At 45.3% G+C, this 21,132-nt stretch overlaps 1 protein-coding gene across 1 annotated transcript in view; it reads right to left on the reverse strand.

The window, feature by feature from the left end:
* susd1 (sushi domain containing 1) overlaps nt 1-21,132 on the reverse strand; it is a 296,951-nt gene that overhangs the window by 191,673 nt on the left and 84,146 nt on the right. Inside the window, exons 5-6 of the mRNA XM_085984560.1 lie at nt 10,315-10,494; nt 734-913 (exon numbers count right to left, since the gene is read on the reverse strand). Coding sequence (XP_085840686.1) covers nt 734-913; nt 10,315-10,494 — 360 coding nt within the window. The remainder of the gene's footprint in view (nt 1-733; nt 914-10,314; nt 10,495-21,132) is intronic.

Genomic DNA, 21,132 nt, shown 5'->3' on the forward strand with positions numbered 1-21,132 from the left:
AACTGTTAAAGTTGTGATTGAATCACCAGCTGTAATTACATGTCGGTTCTTTAATAAATCTATATAGTACTTCTGTATCAAACTCACAAACTCAATCTCTGTACACTCTTTGGTGAGGAGTTGCAGAATTCTGGGGGAGTTTTCCAGACCCTCATAATATCCGGAAGGTTACAGTCTAGTTACACTTATTAAAAGTGCTATCTGGAGGACGGTAACATCTACAGGCCGTTCCTTTCCTTTAGGGAGAGATAATCTGGACCTTTAGACCCAATTAAGCATCTTATAGGATTCGGCTATCTCTAACTTTAGTTGAAGGTGAACGTCTGTGGAATACGCCTGATCCGAAATGGGCTAGGACTAGTAATTATCCCTTCAAGGACACCGGGGATATCTCCCCTGCTCTTCTTCAAAATAGTGCCGTGGGATCTTTAACGTCCACCTGAGAGAGCAGAGGGGGCCTTGGTTTAACGTCTCATCCAAGAGACGGCACCTCCGACAGTGCAGCCCCCCCTCAGCACTGCACTGGAGTGTCAGCCTAGATTTTTGTGCTTAAGTCTCTGGAGTGATATTTACAGTATGAAAAAGTTGATACTGATTTCCCTCACATTAGTGTCACACGATAAACAGAAACGTCAATGTAGGAGCTACAAGGGAGTTGACAAGAGTGAAATGAAATCGGAAATGTAGAGCAGTAACTTGACATTATTTATCCAGTGTCTTGAAAAACACCGACCTTCACATTCCAGGTTTGCTGCTTCCCACTGTCCCTGGGCAGAGCAGACTGATGTGGCGTTTCCTCTCACACGCGCATAGCCCACCAGGCACTGGTACACAACTGTACTTCCATAGGTTGTGTTAGCTGGTGGATATCGCACTGTGTTCAATAAAACTGGAGGTGATCCACAGTCAACAGCTGAGGAGAGACAAAACACATCGGCCCTCTTTACAGAGTCAGCTCCAAACAGCTTGAGAAAATATACACATTGTTTAATTTTCCTTACTGGGGGTGGATTCAACAAGAGGCAGGTGGCTCACTCTACCAGATTACCAAAAATTTATTGTTGAATGAAACCAGTATCAGAGTTAGTGCATCTGTTAAATGATTGTTAACTCCAAGTCTGCCATTTTCTAATTGGTGTCAAGTCGACATAAAAATGACTATTTCTCCCCCTTTTCCTTTTCTCTCTATCCCTCCCCGACTGCTCTCTCCTATCGTCCTGCTTCCTTTCATCTCTCCTCTCTCGGATACTCTGCCCTCCCAAATCCCTACCCCAATCCTTCATTATTCTTTGACGTTCCTACTCTACTGCCACCATCCAAGGCTTGACTCCCTCTTAGATAAGCCTATAGCTTCCCTCTGTGCCTCTCTTGGCATCCTACGAAGGGTCCATCGAGGCACTCATCGCTACCTCCTTACGAGCAGCAACCCCAACTGTCCCATCCTACTCTCTCACCAACCTTCCCACCCAGTGCGCCCACTGGGGGCCAATCTTGCCAATCTCCTCCCCATCCAACTCATCCCCCCCCCCCAGCGCTGACCCTGTGGACGTTGGCAGTAGATCAGCCATCACCGACTCTCTCCGCATCTCCCTCCAGAATGTCCGTTCACTCGCGAACAAGACCCTTGCCATCCATGAGCTTATCGTGGATGATTGCATCAACACCATGGCCTTGACAGAAACTTGGTTGAGGGGTGATGACACCTTACCCTTAAATGAAGCCTCCCCACATGGCTATACCTTCCACCACTTGCCCCGTTCAGACCGCCGTGGTGGCGGTGTGGCTCTCATCACCAAATCACACCTTGGTCTGTCCCCCTATTCCTCCGGCAGTTTCTCTTCCTTTGAGCATCTCACCTTATTCCACCCCTCTCACCTCTCATTTTAAATTTTCGTTCTCTATTGCCCACCCAAGTACCATAAAAATGTTATTACCGAAATATCTTCACTGCTTTCCCCCCTCAGCCTCTGCACCGAACGACTTCTCATCCTCGGTGATTTCAACCTCCATCTCAATTCATCATGCTCTCTCCTCTGAGTTCACTAGCCTACTATCCTCCCTTAATCTCTCCCTCCATGTAAACTTCCCAACCCATATTCACGGCCACCCCCTCGACCTTGCCATCTCTCGTGGCCTCGCTACTCCCATCATGTCAATCGCAGATAAGGCCATCTGTGACCGCTTCCTCGTATCGCTCTCCACCCACATTCCACTTCCACCCCCCGCCAACCCTACTTCCTTCTGTGTCTGCCCCATGAAAAACCTCTCTTACAACTGCACTTACGAAATCCCAACTGTCTAGCCTTTGGGCCTCCATTCGCCACGACATTTCTGCAGTTACTGATCTGCTAAACCACACCCTCACCACCACCTTTGATGCCCTAGTCCCTATTAAAACAATTACTCTCTCTCACTTTGGCTGTTCCCCCTGGTACGGCCCTCATCTTTGCTCCCTTAAATCCAAGGGACACAGACTTGAACAGATATGGCGGACAACTGGTTTAGCCATTCACAGCCAGATCTGGCTGGACCACATAAAGCATTATCGGGTCCTGCTCTCGCCTGCCAAAATTGCTCACTATTCCAGAATCATTCTGGAATGCAAAGATAAAACCCGGCTTCTATTCTCCACTGCTAACCGTCTTCTTAACCCCCTCCCCCCTATTTCCACTACCCTCACCTCCGATAACAAGTGTGAGGAGCTCATGGACTTCTTTGTTTCTAAGATTGAGACCATCCATTCAGCTGCCTCTGCCACTTCCCTTCCTTCCCCTAGCCCACCGGGCCAAACTTCCTCTAAGGTTTCCCCCTGCCCTAGCCCTGAACTCACATCTTTCTTCAGTTTCTCTCCGATCTCCCCTCATGACCTCACCACGCTCATCTTGTCTATGAGACCCACTTCCTGCTCCCTCGACCCTATTCCCACCAAACTGCTGACCATCCAACTTCCTTTTCTGGCTCCCATGTTAGCTGAGATTGTTAACGGTTCTCTCTCCTCAGGTACTGTCCCCCTCTCCCTCAAATCTGCCATCATCACTCCTCTCCTCAAAAAAACCAAACCCTTGATCCCTCCGTCCTTGCAAACAACCGCCCCATCTCCAACCTCCCTTTCCTCTCCAAAGTCCTTGAACGTGTTGTTGCCTTCCAAATCCGTGCCCATCTTTCTCGCAATTCCATGTTTGAATCCCTCCAATTAGGTTTCCGCCCCTGCCACAGTACCGAAACGGCTCTCATCAAAGTCACAAATGACATCCTTTGTGACTGTGACAAAGGTAAACTATCCCTCCTTGTCCTTCTTGACTTGTCTGAAGCCTTTGACACGGTTGACCACTCCATCCTTCTCCAACGCCTCTCCACCATCGTCCAGCTGGGTGGTACTGCACTCGACTGGTTCCATTCTTATCTATCTAATCATAGCCAGAGAATCACCTGCAACGGCTTCTCTTCCCACTCCCGCATCGTTACCTCTGGTGTTCCCCAAGGATCTATCCTTCGCCCCTCCAATTTCTCATCTACATGCTGCCCTTTGGCAACATCATCCAAAAACACAGCATCAGTTTCCACATGTACGTTGATGACACCTAGCTCTACCTCACCACCACTTCTCTCGACCCCTCCACGGTCTCTAAATTGTCAGACTGCTTGTCCAACATCCAGTTCTGGATGAGCAGAAATTTTCTCCAATTAAATATTGGGAAGACCAAAGCTACTGTTTTCGGTCCCCGCCACAAACTCCGTTCCCTAGCCACTGACTCCATCCTTCTCTCATCTGTCTGAGGCTGAACCACACTGTTGGCAACCTTGTTGTCATATTTGATCCTAAAATGAGCTTCCGACCACATATCCGTGCCATAACTAAGACCGCCTATTTTCACCTTCGTAACATCGCCCGTCTCCGCCCTTGCTTCAGCTCATCTGCTGCTAAAACCCTCATCCATGCCTTTGTTACTTCTAGACTTGACTATTCCAACGCACTCCTGGCTGGCCTCCTGTAATGTATATACCTTTAAGGGGGGAACTACTTTTTACAGCTCATGCATACTGTAGTACCGGCAGTGACCACACCTGTATATAGCACTGAGTAGTAATCTGTACAGTCAGTTCCACTGTGAGCCATGTTGAGTAAACACCTGTTGTACCGTTTCTCCTGCAGTCTGTGTCTTATTATACCCAGACACAACATTGGCAACAAGGCAAGTTCGAACCTACCTGCAACTCTGCATCACCTCCCGGGGATTCGTTCCTGGAGATCAGTGGATTGGAGGTCAAGGCCAGAGACTCGGGCGTCGACCACGGGCAACCACCCAGTCATCCAGCAGAGACTCGAGAATTGCGGGGGAGGCTGTCGAGAGCCAGGCTTGGCTTTCCAGTCGAGGTGGTCCAGCGAAACGGGCTGGCAACAGATAGTGCACAGACCCTTCCCGGACAGCGGCGGGCTAGAGCCCAACCGAGCGGCACAGCAAAGGGCCGAGCAGCGTCGACGGGGGAGAGAGAGGGCAGAGCGCACAAGGCGCAGCCGGTGTTCAGGAGCCGAGCAGCGTCGGAGAGAGGGAGAGAGAGACGCGCAGAAAACCGCGAGGCGCCGCCATTGCCACGAGGACCGCCGAGAGCGGCGTTGGCAGCAGCGCAGGAGAAGCGCGCGAAACCTACAGGGCGCCGCCATTGCCACGAGAACCGCCGGGAGCGGCATCGGCAGCAGCAGGGGAGGAAGGAAAGCCTGGGAGACACCATTTTAAGCCATTGGGAGACGCCATTTTAAACCACACCCAAAATGCCGAAGAGTGGCAGTATCACCGCATTTGACAAGGAAGTCGAAGATTGGACTACATATGTCGAAAGAATAGAGGTGTACTGCAAGGCAAATGAGGTGTTAGATGACAAGAAAGCGTCGGTATTGTTAAATTTAATGGGTGCAAAGACGTATGGTTTATTATGAAATCTAGTAACCCCAACGAAGCCAATGGAAAAGAGTTTTGAAGACATAGTAACGATACTACAGGAACATTTAAACCCCACACCGCTGCTGATAGCAGAAAGATTCCAGTTTCACAAACGGAACCAGCATAAGGATGAAAGCAATGCTGATTATTTAACAGAACTGCGCAAACTATCGAAACACTGCCAGTTTGGAGCGGGACTGGCAGATACCTTAAGGGACAAGTTTGTGTGTGGGCTTCAAAGTGAAGGAACCCAGGAACGGCTTTTATCTGAAAAGGACCTTACGCTGAAAAAGGCTTTCAGCATTGCGGTATCATATGAATCAGCAGCAAGGGGCACTGCAGAGATACAACAGAGACCGCAAGAATATGGCACAAACGAACTGTCATATGGAACAGAGAAGTGCTATCGCTGCGGCAGAACAACACACGACCAGAATGATTGCTGGTTCAAAGACAAAGTGTGCAGACAGTGTGGAAAAGTAGGACACATAGCACGAGTCTGCAGGTCAGGAAAGAAAACCAGCAATAAGAAACCTACCAAAGGAAAGTACAAGAAGGTACATAAGATGACGGAGAATAGTTCAGACGAACAAAAGAGTGATAACGACTCCGAAAGCAGGGAACTGAGTTGTCTGAAACTATATAATGTGATCACAACGGAGGATCACCGAACCATTTGGGTCACTCTCAAGATAGCAGGAGTCCAGGTAAAGATGGAATTGGACACAGGATCAGTCCTAACAGTCATAAACCAACGGGACTATGAGGGGCTATTCTCACACATACCCTTGAGAGACACAAAAATTACTTTGAAGACGTACACGGGGCAAAAAGTCTACCCCAAAGGAAAAATAAGGGTGACCGTTATATATAACGGTAAGGAAACACCAAAACTAGACCTGTATGTATTGCAAGATGGAGGACCACCATTACTGGGACGTGAATGGATCCGAAAAATACAACTGGATTGGCATTCCATACAGGCACTGATTGTGGCTGACAAAAAGGATGACGACGTCACACCTGGGCGACTGTCAAAGATCCTAACTGACGCGAAAGAATGTTCCAGCAAGGACTCGGAACACTAAAAGGCATGACAGTGACGATTAAAATTGAAGAAAACGCAAGTCCAAAAAATTTTAAGGCCAGACCGGTACCTTATGCGATCCGCCCAGCCGCTGAAGCATAGCTGGAGAGTCTGGAACATTCAGGTGTACTGTCCAAGGTAGACTGGAGCGAGTGGGCTACACCCATCATCCCTGTGATGAAAAAGTCATTGAGCAGCACGCCTGGGGAACCAAGGAAGGTTCGCATCTGTGGGGACTTTAAAGTAACAGTGAACCCGGTCCTTCACACCGTACAATATCCACTTCCGCAGATTGAAGATATTTTCGCCTCGCTATCTGGAGGGAAACGCTTCACTAAGATTGATCTGGCCCAGGCGTATCTGCAAATGGAGGTAGAAGAAGCATCAAAAAAATACCTCACAATCAACACCCATAAAGGTCTCTACCAATACAACCGGCTAGTATTCGGGGTAGCATCAGCTCCAGTTTTTGGCAGAGGGCAATGGAACAAGTCCTGCAAGGGATCCCAGGGACCCAGTGTTATTTGGACGACATCCTGGTCACGGGCGAAAATGACAGTGATCACCTTGCCAACCTGGAGCAGGTGCTCACTAGATTGCAGGAATATGGGCTCCGAGCTAACTGCCCCAAATGCGAGTTTTTTAGAAAACAGATCTCGTATTGTGGCCACATTATCGATAATGAGGGGTTACATAAGTCTCCAGAGAAGATTGAGGCAGTAGTCAAGGCTCCAGCACCGGAAAATGTGTCACAACTGAGGTCGTTCCTCGGGCTGGTAAACTACGACCATAAGTTCTTGCCAAATTTGTCTACAAAACTACACCCACTGAACGCCCTACTGCAAACTGGGGTGCCATGGAAGTGGAGTGACGAATGTAGACGAGCTTTCCAGAAGAGCAAAACACTAATCACATCGAAAGAGGTATTGGCCCATTACAACCCAGCATTACCAATTCGGTTGGCATGTGATGCGTCACCCTACGGCATTGGAGCAATGCTGTCGCACAAATTCTCGGACGGCTCAGAGAGGCCAATAGCCTTTGCGTCACGATCACTAACCTCAGCCGAGCGTAACTACGCCCAGATTGACAGGGAGGCCCTTAGCCTAGTGTGGGGAGTGAAAAAGTTCAATCACTATCTGCACGGGCAGAAATTCACCTTGCTGACTGATCACCAGCCTCTTGTCTCCATTTGTAATCCGAAGAAGGGCGTTCCGGTGATGACTGCGCAACGACTACAAAGATGGTCACTTTTTCTAGGGGCGCACCACTATGAGATTGAATATAAGGGCACGAAACAGCATGGAAATGCTGGTGGGCTATCACGCCTGCCACTGCCTACTGCGGAGGAAGCACCAGCAGTGGATCCTGTCGAAATATTCCATTCAACTATAGTTGAATACCTACCGGTAACTAACGCTTGTATCGAAAAGGAAACCCGAAATGACCCGACACTGTCTCGGGTATATGATTTGACGGTGAAGGGATGGCCAGCACATGGCGACTCACTGTTGCCAGCATTCTCGACAAGGAGAGAACAGCTGTCAGTGTGCCGGGGGACCTTGATGTGTGGATCCCGAGTGGTAATTCCACCCAAGTTAAGGGATAGAGTGCTCAATGAGCTTCATGAGGGTCATCTGGGAGGGGTAAAAATGAAAAGCCTAGCCAGGGCTTATGTGTGGTGGCCGGGAATCGATAAGCAAATCGAGGACCTGACCAAGAGCTGGTCAGGATGCCAAAAAGTCCAAAATGCACCACCACAGGCCCCTCTACACCCATGGGAGTGGCCCTCCTCTCCATGGCAACGGGTGCATATTGATTTTGCTAGTCCATTCATGGACTCAATGTTTTTAATAGCCGTGGATGCGCACTCGAAATGGCCTGAGGTCATCAAAATGTCCTCCACCACCACGGAGAAAACTATTGCAGTCCTACAGACCATTTTTGCCAGGAATGGCTTGCCAGAACAGATTTGCTCCGACAACGGACCACAGTTTGTGTCCGAAGAGTTCCGGAGGTTCTTGAAAAAGAATGGGGTAAGGCATTACACATCCGCCCCGTATCATCCAGCCACAAATGGATTGGCTGAGAGGTTCGTACAAACCTTTAAGAAGGCAATAAAGGCTATGTACAATGACAACATTCCGCTGCAGCACAAGGTGGACAATTTCCTGTTCGCCTACCGGAATGCGACACATGCAGTCACCAACCAGGCCCCGGCCATGATGTTCTTTAACCGAAGGTTGAGATCTCGTCTGGATTTGCTCAGACCAAACGTACGAAGAGATGTTGAGAGTAAGCAATTCCAGCACATCCATGAGAAGCCAACAAGGAGCTTCAATGTTGGGCAACCAGTCTTGGCCCGCGACTACCGAACAGAAAAATGGCAGCCAGGAACGATATGCACACGGCAGGGCCCACTAATGTACACAGTGGACGTTGGGGAGAGCATCGTGAGATGCCATGCTGACCAGATCCTAGAGTCACAGGAACAAGTCAACCCCATGCCTCGCCCATACGTACCTGGTGATGAACCCGATGTACAGGTAGCATCTACCCCAGAAACAGTAGCATCGGAAGCTGATGAACCAACCGACGACAGGGGACCAGAATCGCCTCCGCACCAAGAGCAAGACACTCGGGAAAGGCGCTATCCAGAAAGGATCAGGAAGCCTCCCCAAAGACTGAATATATAAATAGACTATTTTCAGCTAATGTTGCATGTTAAAAGTGTTAATTGTAATTAGTTTGATATTTAATTGTTAAATGAGTGTTATGGTACTGTTAATCTAAAAGGGGAGGAATTGTAATGTATATACCTTTAAGGGGGGAACTACTTTTTACAGCTCATGTATACTGTAGTACCGGCAGTGACCACACCTGTATATAGCACTGAGTAGTAATCTGTACAGTCAGTTCCACTGTGAGCCACGTTGAGTAAACACCTGTTGTACCGTTTCTCCTGCAGTCTGTGTCTTATTATACCCAGACTCAACACCTCCCACATTCTACCCTACGTAAACTTGAGGTCATCCAAAACTCGGCTGCCCGTGTCCTAACTTGCACCAAGTCCCGTTCACCCATCACCCCTGTGCTCACTGACCTACATTGGCTCCCGGTTAAGCAGCGCCTTGATTTCAAAATTCTCATCCTTGTTTTCAAATCCCTCCATGGCCTCGCACCTCCTTATCACTGTAATCTCCTTCAGCCCCACAACCCCCCGAGATATCTGCGCTGCTCTAATTCTGCCCTCTTGAGCATCCCTGATTATAATCGTTCAACCATTGGTGGCCGTGCCTTCTGTTGCCTAGGCCCTAAGCTCTGGAATTCCCTCCCTAAACCTCTCTGCCCCTCTACCTCTCTTTCCTCCTTTAAGATGCTCCTTAAAACCTATCTCTTTGACCACGTTTTTGGTCACCTGCCCTAATTTCTCCTTATGTGGCTCGGTGTCAAATTTTTTGTCTTTTAATACTCCTGTGAAGCGTCTTGGGACGTTTTACTACGTTGTTGTTGTTATTACTATAAATCAAGGGCCCTGCAATTTACAATCTCTGGAGCATGAAGCCCTTCAGCAACTTGAGCATTGCACTCAGCACTTTATTATTTATTCCAAACGTGTTATGTTTGTGGTACCGAAACCCTGCTTTCGGACTTTGTTATCCTTCACCCTTCTTGTTGCAGCGGAAGCTGAAGGAGAGGTTGCGGGATATTATTCATAATCACTACGTCAGCTGACTAATGCCTCAGGAGACTGACGCCGACGGGTTATGGTCAGTGTCACTGGTGGGGCACAATTCATATTCCACGGCGTCTCACCACGTTTATTCTGCATTACAATAAATGAAAGTTTGAAATATACATAAATATGAATTATACTGGTGTACAGATTGCAGAGACTATTTCAGTGACAACATGCGAGTCCTATTTTTCTCATGGAGCCGCTGCTTCTCATTATGATTTTAAATACAAAAATTATTACTAGTCAATTTCTAGAAAATGAATTAGGTCCTAGTAAGTTCCCCCTAACATTTTATAAGTTAGGTTGGTTCTGCTACTGTTGCACAGACTCAACCTGGATTCACCCGAGATTGCCCTGACACATGTAATAACTTAATTCCTGTGAATGAGTGTGTAAACGTGGATACCAATTTCCCTCATAGAGTGTCACACAGAGAGACGGAAACTTTAAGTTATGTTTGACTCAAGTGGAAGAAATTCCAGAGTCACTGCTGGGACATTATTTACATGTAGTCTTAGTTTAACTCAGAAATATTCTGGAGCACCGACCTTCACATTCCAGGTTTGCTCCTTCCCACCGTCCTGGGGCAGAGCAGACTGATGTGGCGTTTCCTCTTACACGCGCATAGCCCACCAGGCACTGGTACACGACTGTACTTCCGTAGGTTGTGTTAGCTGGTGGGTATCGCACTGTGTTCAGTAAAGCTGGAGGTGATCCACAATCAACAGCTGTGGAGAGACACAAAAAGATACCAGTTAAGATTATTTAACTGTATTAAAACAAAAAGCTATTGTTGGGGAGCGGACCTGGCATCTTCCTGCTCATTGCGACTTACTGCTGCATTTCCCCACTGGCCCATTGTGGCAGCTGCTATCGGATTTTCTCAACTGTCAATTGTGGATACTGGCTGAACCAACAGACATTACATTCTCGAGATGATATCTGTTCAGTTTCTACTTTGGAGGGAAGGGGAGGTGATGTCGCTCATACCCCACACACTACACACCCCTGTTGGTTCGTATGTCTATAACAGGCAATCTGGAGGGTGTAGAAAGCAATCAACGTATTAATCAGTTTGAATGATATCGTAAACTACAAAAGCTAAGCTCCAACAACTTTCCAACTTCATCTCAACACCAAATTGCTTTGCTGCCTCTGCAGATTATATAAAGTCACTTTCTGCACGGTTTTCTGTTTTTGTTGTACTTTAACCCTGTGCTCTTTGACCTACATTAGCTCCTGGTCCGGCAACGCCTCCATTTTAAAATTCTCATCCTTGTGTTCAAATCGTTTCATGGCTTCTCCCCCCTACCCATCTGTAACCTCCACCAGCCTAACAACCCTCCGAGATCTCTGCACTCCTCCAATTCTGACCTCTTGCGCATCCTTGATTTTCATCGCTCCACCATTGGCGGCCGTGCCTTCAGCTGCCTGGCCCTAAGCTCTGGAATTCCCTCCCTAAACCTCTCCTCCACATCTCCAACAATGCAGCACTCCATTAGACTACGTTTTCAAGACCGCAGTGGGACTTGAACCCAGAAACTCAGAAGTGCGAGTGCTACCAACTGAGCCACGTTAACATTAGACATCCCTCCCATAAATACAATTAAAGAATCATAGAATGATACAGCGCAGAGGGAGGTCATTTGGCCCATCGTGCCTATGCCGGCTCTTTGAAAGAGCTATCAAATTAGTCCCACTCCCCCTGCTCTTTCCCCATAGCCCAGCAAATTTCCCCCTTTAAGTAGTTATCCAATTCCTTTCTGAAAGTTACTTCCTCCACCCTTTCAGGCAGTGAATTCCAATCATAACAACTCGCTGTATAAAAATAATCTCCTCACGTTGCCTCTGATTCTTTTGTCAAGCACCTTAAATCTGTGAGCTCTGGTTACCGATCCTTCTGCCATTGGAAACAGTTTCTCTTTATTTACTCTATCAAAACCCTTCATGACTTTGAGCACCTCTATCAAATCTCCCCTTAACCTTCTCAGCTGTAAGGAGAACAAGCCCAGTTTCTCTAGTCTCTGAAGTCCCTTGTCCCTGGTACCATTCCAGTAAATCTCCTCTGTACCCTCTCTACGGCCTTGACATCCTTCGTAAAGTGTGGTGCCCAGAATTGAAATTGGGGCCGGACCAGCGTTTTATATCGGTTTAGCATACCTTCCTTGTTTTTGTACTCTATGCCTCTATTTATAAGGATTCCGTATGTCTTTTTAACAGCCTTCTCAACTTGTCCTGCCACCTTCAAAGGCTTGTGTACACACACCCCCAGGTCCCTCTGTTCCTGCAACCCTTTTAAAATTGTACCATTTAGTTTATATTGCCTCTCCTCATTCTTCCTACCACAATGAAGAATTAATGTAGAGTTTATATCGAAGTCTGACTCAAGTGGAAGAAAAATTGGATAAGAGAAAAATCACAAATGTAGAGTCATTACTGGGACATTATTTGCCTATTATTTTAGCGTGATTTTCATTTAGAAAAATTCTGGAGCACCGACCTTCACATTCCAGGTTTGCTCCTTCCCACCGTCCCTGGGCAGAGCAGACTGATGTGGCGTTTCCTCTCACATACACATAGCCCACCAGGCACAGGTACTTGACTGTACTTCTGTAGGTTGTGTTAGCTGGTGGATATTGCACTGTGTTCAGTAAAACTGGAGGTGATCCACAGTCAACAGCTGTGGAGAGACACAAATCGCATAAGATTTTGCTGCATGTGGTTAAACTTAAAATGTTTCTGGTCCTACCTTTGCACTGAAGTTTATAACATTCCTAAAACGTTGTAAGTTATCATGTAGTAAATGAACATTATGGCCTAAATTTTCATCTTCACCGCAGGACTGACACACCTCTGCATTACTGAGGGAGTGCTGCACTGTCGGAGGTGCTGTCTATTGGATGAGACGTTAAACCATCTCTCAGGTGGACATAAAAGATCCCGCAGCACTATTTCAAAGACGAGCAGGGGAGTGCTCCCTGGTGTTCTGGTCAACATTTATCCCTCAACCAACATCACTAAAACAGATTATATAGTCATTATCTCATCGCTGTTTATGGGACATTGCTGTGAGCAAATTGGCTGCCGCGTTTTCTACATTACAACAGTAACTACACTCCAAAAGTACTTAATTGGCTGCAAAGTGCTTTGTGACATCCTGAGCTTGTGAAAGGCACTATATAAATGCAAATCTTTCTTTCTTTCATGGGCTGTAATCTGGCAATGCGGATTGCCCACTTGTTATAGAACCTGCCCGATTTTCATTCCTTTGATTTGGACGTGTTCTATAATGGACAGTCAGATGATCCGCTCCACCAAATTACCACCCATGTGGTAAAGATGATGGCCTAGAAATTGGGTTGAGGCGCCAAAGTGGTGCCAAGTTCGCCTGGGCGCTGATTTTTGCGCAGTGTTCGGAGCATTACCGAACGTCAGAAATTCAGTTTCAGCGCCCCTAGAGGGAGATGGGGCGAGGCTCGAGGCGCTCCGCGTCCCTCTTAGGGCGCTGAAACTGAATATCGCAGCGCAACGTGCCGCAGCGCGCTGCGGTACTGCAGGCCTTCCTCCCATTGTTAAGGGCGAGGGGCCTGCAACAGCGCGATCCCCGATCGCGAGTGCCGGCAAAAGAGCCCGGCACCGAGGAGAAGTGCCGGGCTCTCGGGAAACAGCCGGCAATGCCGCGGGGGGGGGGGGGGCGGGGGGTCAGGAGGCTGGGGACGGAGGTGCTGGCAGGCGGCCGCCGAAAAAGGCGGCTGCCCTGCACCTCCACCTTAACTTGCGCCACTGCCGGCACAGCAAGGCCCCGTGAACCGGGCGTGGGTAGCGAATGGCGCTACAGCGGCGTTCGCTACCAAATATCGCGATCGGGGCGCTAATGGGGCGCTGCGCACACCAATGACGTCATCGGTGGTGGCACAGTGCAACAGGCTAACGCCACCATTAGCGCCCTCGCTGAATATCGCAGGAGGCGCAGCCAGTGGCGCTACAGCCACTGACTGCCCTCTTTATGCGCTAATAGGTGGCGCTACATACCCAATTTCTCCCCCGATAAGTTTAAGCCTTCAGAATGTTAAAAACATTTTGCACTACACAGCAGCACAGAATTCCTTTTCCACCAGTGGCTTTCAAACTTCTCTGCGTGTGGGAGACCTCCTGTAAATGCTGACACATTCCTGGCCACCCTGCCCTAACTCCTGGGTCAACCACCAAAAGGACAAATAGGGTTATTATTACGGAAGACATTTTTATTACTATATAAAACAACATATATGCTTCAAAGCCAACAAATACAGAAAACAATTAGGAGGTGTTGGCAATAATACAAGAACAACGTCGTTTTTAAGGCAAGAAAGACTTGCATTTATAAAGCGCCTTTCACAACCTCAGGATGTCCCAAAGTGCTTTACAGCCAATGAAGTACTTGTGAAGTGTAGTCACTGTTGTAATGTAGGAAACACAGCAGCCAATTTGCAAACAGCAAGCTCCCACAAACAGCAATGTAATAATGACCAGATAATCTGTTTCAGTCATGTTGTCTGAGGGATAAATATTGGCCAGTACACCAGGGAGAACTCCCCCCTGCTCTTCTTCAATTTGTGCCATTGGATCTTTCACGTCCACCTGAGAGGGCAGATGGGGCCTTGGTTTAGCGTCTCATCTGACAGTGCACCTCCGACAGTGCAGCACTCCCTCAGTACTGCACTGGAGTGTTAGCCTAGATTATGTGCTCAAGTCTCTGGAGTGGGACTCAAACCCACAACCTTCTGATGTGGGCATGTGCTGAGAGTTGAAGAGAATTTTGAAGGGCAGATGGAGGGAGAAAGATCAAGAGGGAGGAAAAGAAGGATGCTCCTGGACCACCTGAAGAATAGGTGAAAGTATGGAGAATTGAAGAGAGAAGCACAAGGCAGAGTGATTTGGAGAAGAAGAGAATTGCGCCAGAACCTGCCCATCGACCAACCACTGAAGATGATGATAGGAAAAATAACAAAAACAGAATTTGAGATAATGCAGTCGCAGCTTGCCTTTGATCATGACTTTGCAGACCCTCTAGCACTCCTTTCACAGACGCCCTATGGTCCACAGACAGCCACCAACACCCCGGTTTCCATTTCCATTTTTTGGCTGATTTTGCACCAGTTGCTGAGCATCATTAATGATACATGACAACCTGCACACATTTCAGCACCAATGCACACTTACTCATTTCTTGCTACACTTATGATGGCAGATCATAATCTTCAGATATTCCATTAGTTTCATCTTCTAATCAATTATGGAATTCCGATACAAAGGTTTGATGCATAAATGTTCCAATTTGTTTGAAAAAAAATCTTCCCTCTCTCACCACCGAACGTGAGTTATTACTCACTGTGCAAATAAGATAACATTTCATCAACAATTTCATTTTTCTATCGCTCAATTTTTTGCAATGCAAGTTCTCTCTTCCCACTTTATGAAATGCACTTTGCCTTGGTAAGCTGATCAATCAATTCTTCTTTCATTTTCTTTTATTATGTATTGAGATAGATAGATAGATAGATAGATAGATAGATAGATACATAGATAGATAGATAGATAGATACATAGATAGATAGATAGATAGATAGATAGATAGTTGTCAGACAGATAGAAAGAGAGATAGGCAGACAGATAGAAAGAGAGATAGATAGATAGTTGTCAGACAGATAGAGAGATAGATAGACAGACAGATAGAAAGCGAGAGAGAGCTAGATAGATAGATAGATAGATAGACAGATAGAAAGAGATAGATAGATATATAGATAGATAGATAGACAAATAGATAGATAGACAGATAGAAAGAGATAGATAGATATATAGATAGATAGATAGACAGATAGATAGATAGACAGATAGAAAGAGATAGATAGATATATAGATAGATAGATAGACAGACAGATAGATAGACAGATAGAAAGAGATAGATAGATATATAGATAGATAGATAGATAGATAGATAGATAGATAGATAGATAGAAAGAGATAGATAGATAGATAGATAGATAGATAGATAGATAGATAGATAGACAGATAGATAGAAAGAGATATATAGATATATAGATAGATAGACAGAGTGATAGATAGATAGACAGATAGAAAGAGATAGATAGATATATAGATAGACAGAATGATAGATAGATAGACAGATAGATAGACAGATAGAAAGAGATAGATAGCTATATAGATAGATAGATAGATAGATAGAGTGATAAATAGATAGATAGATAGATAGATAAACAGATAGATAGACAGATAGAAAGAGATAGATAGATATATAGATAGATAGATAGATAGACAGAGTGATAGATAGATAGATAGATAGATAGATAGATAGATAGATAGATAGACAGATAGATAGATAGAAAGAGATAGATAGATATATAGATAGATAGACAGAGTGATAGATAGATAGATAGATAGATAAACAGAGTGATAGATAGATAGATAAAGAGATAGATAGATAGACAGATAGAAAGAGTTAGATAGATTTATAGATAGATAGATAGATAGACAGAGTGATAGATAGATAGATAGATAGATAAATAGATAGATAGATAAAAAGAGATAGACAGACAGATAGAAAGAGATAGATAGATAGACAGAGTGATAGATAGATAGATAGATAGATAGATAGATAGATAGATAGATAGATAGATAGATAGATAGATAGATAGATAGATAGATAGATAGATAGATAGACAGAGTGATAGATAGATAGATAGACAGATAGATAGACAGAGTGGTAGGTAGATAGATAGATAGATAGATAGATAGATAGATAGATAGATAGATAGATAGATAGATAGATAGATAGATAGATAGATAGATAGATAGACAGACAGAGTGATAGATAGATAGATAGATAGATAGATAGATAGATAGATAGATAGATAGATAGATAGATAGATAGATAGATAGATAGACAGAGTGATAGATAGATAGATAGATAGATAGATAGATAGATAGATAGATAGATAGATAGATAGATAGATAGATAGACAGAGTGATAGATAGATAGATAGATAGACAGATAGATAGACAGATAGAAAGAGATAGATAGATATATAGATAGATAGATAGATAGAAAGAGATAGATAGATATATAGATAGATAGACAGATAGATAGAAAGAGATAGATAGATATATAGATAGACAGAGTGATAGACCGGGAAAGTTCGCGAACAGGGAGAGGGTAACACCAAACCCGGGGCCCCAGAAAAGCTTATTCTAAGATCAACAATACTTTACCAAAAATGAGCGAATCAGAAGATCCACAACAGCCCCGCTTCCAGATTCCCCCCAACACCACAAAAAAAGCTATAAAAACGATCAAGCATGCTCAGATGAGAGAAAAACCAGAAACTCTCTTTACTGACTGTTACAACAATGGGACAAAAAGTAACCTCATATTCTACTCAGATCAGCCAGCGGCTTGGATCAGAGCAATAAAATCACACTATACCAGTGTTAAGCTAAAAAATACCGCAAATGGGTCCATAATGAAAATTAACACACCAGGAGACAGTTCAATCACGACTGTCAACGCGTACAATACCGGAACAATATTAGTGCAAGGCAACCTCGACAAATTTGCAACGGCCTTCAGGACACTGAAAAGATCAACTACGAGGGGAATGAACAGCCCCAGAGTGGCCCGCACTCCCCCCAACATTGACAACTTACCAGGAGAAAATCTGCATGGTCAAGGGATGAACGAGCCACACAGTTCAAACCAGACACTAACCCCGGGGAACCACAGCCACACGATACAACTGACAAACCCCAGCATAACTACCACGGAGGAAGCCACACATAGTTCCCCTACCATTCCCAGCCCACCAAGAGAAGAGCAGCATAGCCAGGAAGTGAGTGAGCCTTCCAGGGCCGACCAGCTTAGCCAGGAAGTGAGTGAGCCTTCCAGGGCCGACCAGACACATACCCCGGGATCACACAGCCAGATACAACCAAAAGATAAATTTTATCAATTAGAGATAGAGATGGTTAAACTTAGAGAGGAGGTCCTCAAATTGAATGACAAACAAAAGCAGGAGAGGGAGAGACACAAGAGAGAGCTGAATAGACTTGATAACCAGGTGAATCTACTTAAGAATCAGGTGAAAGAGCTGCAGGAAAAAGAAGAGAGCCATAGAGGAGAGAAAACACCATTAGACCAGCAACCAGAGACTAGAGATAAGACAAGACAGAGCCGGACGGAACGGCTGCACTCCCACACGGAACAAAAGCAACAGACACACAATACAAGGGGTGCCACACAGACCGACCAGCATGCTGACTTGCAATCTTCCCCCACCACCATGGAACCACAAGCGAGCCGCTCACAAGAGGTACGCACACACCAGACACCCCAGCCCAGCACACACACTATGAGTCCAGGCGAAAGCCACCAGACAGTAAACACAAACAAGGCTGACGTCGTAATACTCATAGACTCAAATGGGAAATTTCTATGGGAGAAAAAGCTCTTCCCTAGAAGTAAAGTAGAAAAGATTTGGTGCCCAACAACAGACAGAGCCATGGGATGGCTGACCAAAGCCAGATTAGGCTCCCCCCAACACATAATAATACACACGGGCACAAATGACCTAAAGGCCAAACAGAAAGAGGTAGCAACATCGCTCAGAGCAATGATTAGGAAGGCAAGCAGTACATTTCCAAACACTAGAATCACTGTTTCCACAATATTGCCGAGAACAGACTTCAACAACAACACAATTCATGAGATAAATGCCAGCATAGCAACAGAATGCGAATCAAACCACAACGTACACCTGGCCCAACACCCCACCCTCGATGAAGAATGTCTTTACGACCACGTCCACATCCAAAGGCAAAAAATATCGATCTTTGCTAAAGCCCTGAAGGACGTCGCTTTTAACCGGGTCCATACCCAGACTCCAAGAGGACCCCCCCCCCGACCACCAGAGATCAGCGGGGTACATATCAGGAACACTACAAAGACCACCACCACACCAACCGAGACCGGAGAGGATCCCCATGCAAAACAACATTATCAGACCTGCACCACTCCTGTCCCACAGGGGAATAGGACCGCTACCAGCCAGACAGAGGGAGAGATGCACAGGACGTACGCAATACCTCAGACAGAAACAATCCATTAAGAGACAATAAGCAGATGTGCAGCAGCATCTACTTCCGCCTTATGGATCAAGGACTAATTAATAGAAAGAACTGTAACCAAATTGTATTAACTTTTGTAGACAACTGGGGTGATCTTTTTTTTCCCCACACTTAGACACGACAAACACGTACCACTCTTTAACCTATCATAGAAAAAGATAAAACTTAACATGAAATCCTTATATATTTCGACCTGGAATATCCAAGGTCTACGCTCTTCACTGCGAGAAGTGAAGAGTAGGACCCCAGAGTTCATAGAGGAAACTAAAGATCTAGATATTATCATTTTACAGGAAACTTGGTATAAAGGAAAAGGACACACCGGCTGTCCCCAAGGGTACACTGAGCTAGTGGTCCCCTCCAATAAATTACCAAGTGTAACCCAAGGCAGAGACTCCGGAGGCATACTGATCTGGTTTAAAACAGAACTTAAGAATTACATCAAATTTATAAAAAAGGGCGAAAACCATATGTGGCTCAAACTTGAGAGGGAGATTATCTCAAACACCCAAGATGTTTACATTTGCGCACTTTATATCCCTCCAATCGATTCCCCGTACTACAAAGAGGACACCTTCTCCAACATGGAGGGGGAAATTATCCAATACCAGGCCCAGGGGAACGTGTTGATCTGTGGGGACCTCAATTCAAGAACGGGCGAAGAACCAGACTTCACCAATAATCAGGGAAACAATTACGTATTCGGGAATAACCACTTTGAAATCCCTTCCCTTCCATACAGGCATAACTGCGACAAGCAGTCAAATACCAACGGTAAACAGCTACTACAGCTCTGTCGAAACCTGGGTCTGTACATTGTCAATGGTAGGTTCATAGGAGACCTCCTAGGAAGATCGACCTACTGCTCACCTCTTGGCTGCAGCACAGTAGACTATATGATTACAGACTTGGACCCATCCTCTTTCAGAGCATTCACAGTCAAACCACAAACAACACTGTCAGATCACAGTCAAATTACTATGTTTCTCAAAAAGACAGAAACAAACAACATAGAAACACAACCCAGTAAACTGTACAACACCAAAAAATCGTACAGATGGGCCAAAAACGACACGGAAAAATACCAGAAAACAATTAGCAATGCATCAACTCAAGCTCTCTTAGACACCTTTCTGGATAACATATACACTCACAATAAAGAAGGCGTAAACCGGGCAGTTAGTAAACTAAACAATATTTTTGATAATTTGGCAACAAATGCAAACTTGAAAGCTCGCAAGAACAAACCCAAAACAAAAAACTATGAAAAATGGTTTGACCATGATTGCCATAACATGAGGAAAAAACTTAGAAAACTATCAAACCAAAAACACAGACATCCAGAAAACGAGGAATTACGCCTTACTTATTGTCAGACGCTAACACAATACAGAAACACACTCAGGACCAAAAAAGAGCAATTTATTAAGAATACACTCAGCTCCATGGAGGAATCCATTGAGTCGAATTGTTTCTGGGACAACTTGAAAACACTACACAAAAAACAACACGACGATTTGTCCATTCAAAATGGGGACACATGGGTAAACCACTTTGAAAAATTATACCAGAAAAACACACTAGGACCAGAGCAACACCAAATACGCAAAAAACTTGAAAAGCTTGAAATGGCCATAAAAGATAACCAAAACCCGCTAGACGCCATAATAACAGAAAAAGAACTTCTTGAAAAACTCAAGGACCTGCGACCAGGAAAAGCTTGCGGGACAGACGGCATACTAAATGAGATGATTAAACACGCAGACGACAAACTGAAACTGGCTATCCTAAAACTCTTCAACTTGGTTCTGAGTGTCGGTTATTTCCCTGACATCTGGAACAAAGGACTCATAACACCCATATACAAAAGTGGGGACAAAATCGACCCAAACAACTATCGAGGCATCTGTGTAAACAGTAACCTGGGGAAGGTATTCTGTAGCATCATAAACAAAAGACTTATAAACTTCCTTGAAGAGCACAATGTCTTGAGTAAAAGCCAAATTGGATTCCTGCCAAACTATAGAACATCCGATCATATCTTTACCCTACAGACCCTAATTGACAAACACGTTCACCATAACAAAAGCAAAATCTACGCATGCTTTGTAGATTTCCAGAAGGCTTTCGACTCCATCTGGCATGACGGTTTATTCCTGAAACTTATCGAAAGCGGGGTAGGAGGT

The sequence above is a fragment of the Somniosus microcephalus genome, chromosome 1 (genome assembly GCF_052327205.1).
Source record: "Somniosus microcephalus isolate GS21.2 chromosome 1, FLI_Smic_1.0, whole genome shotgun sequence".
In the NCBI taxonomy this organism is placed as follows: Eukaryota; Metazoa; Chordata; class Chondrichthyes; order Squaliformes; family Somniosidae; genus Somniosus; species Somniosus microcephalus.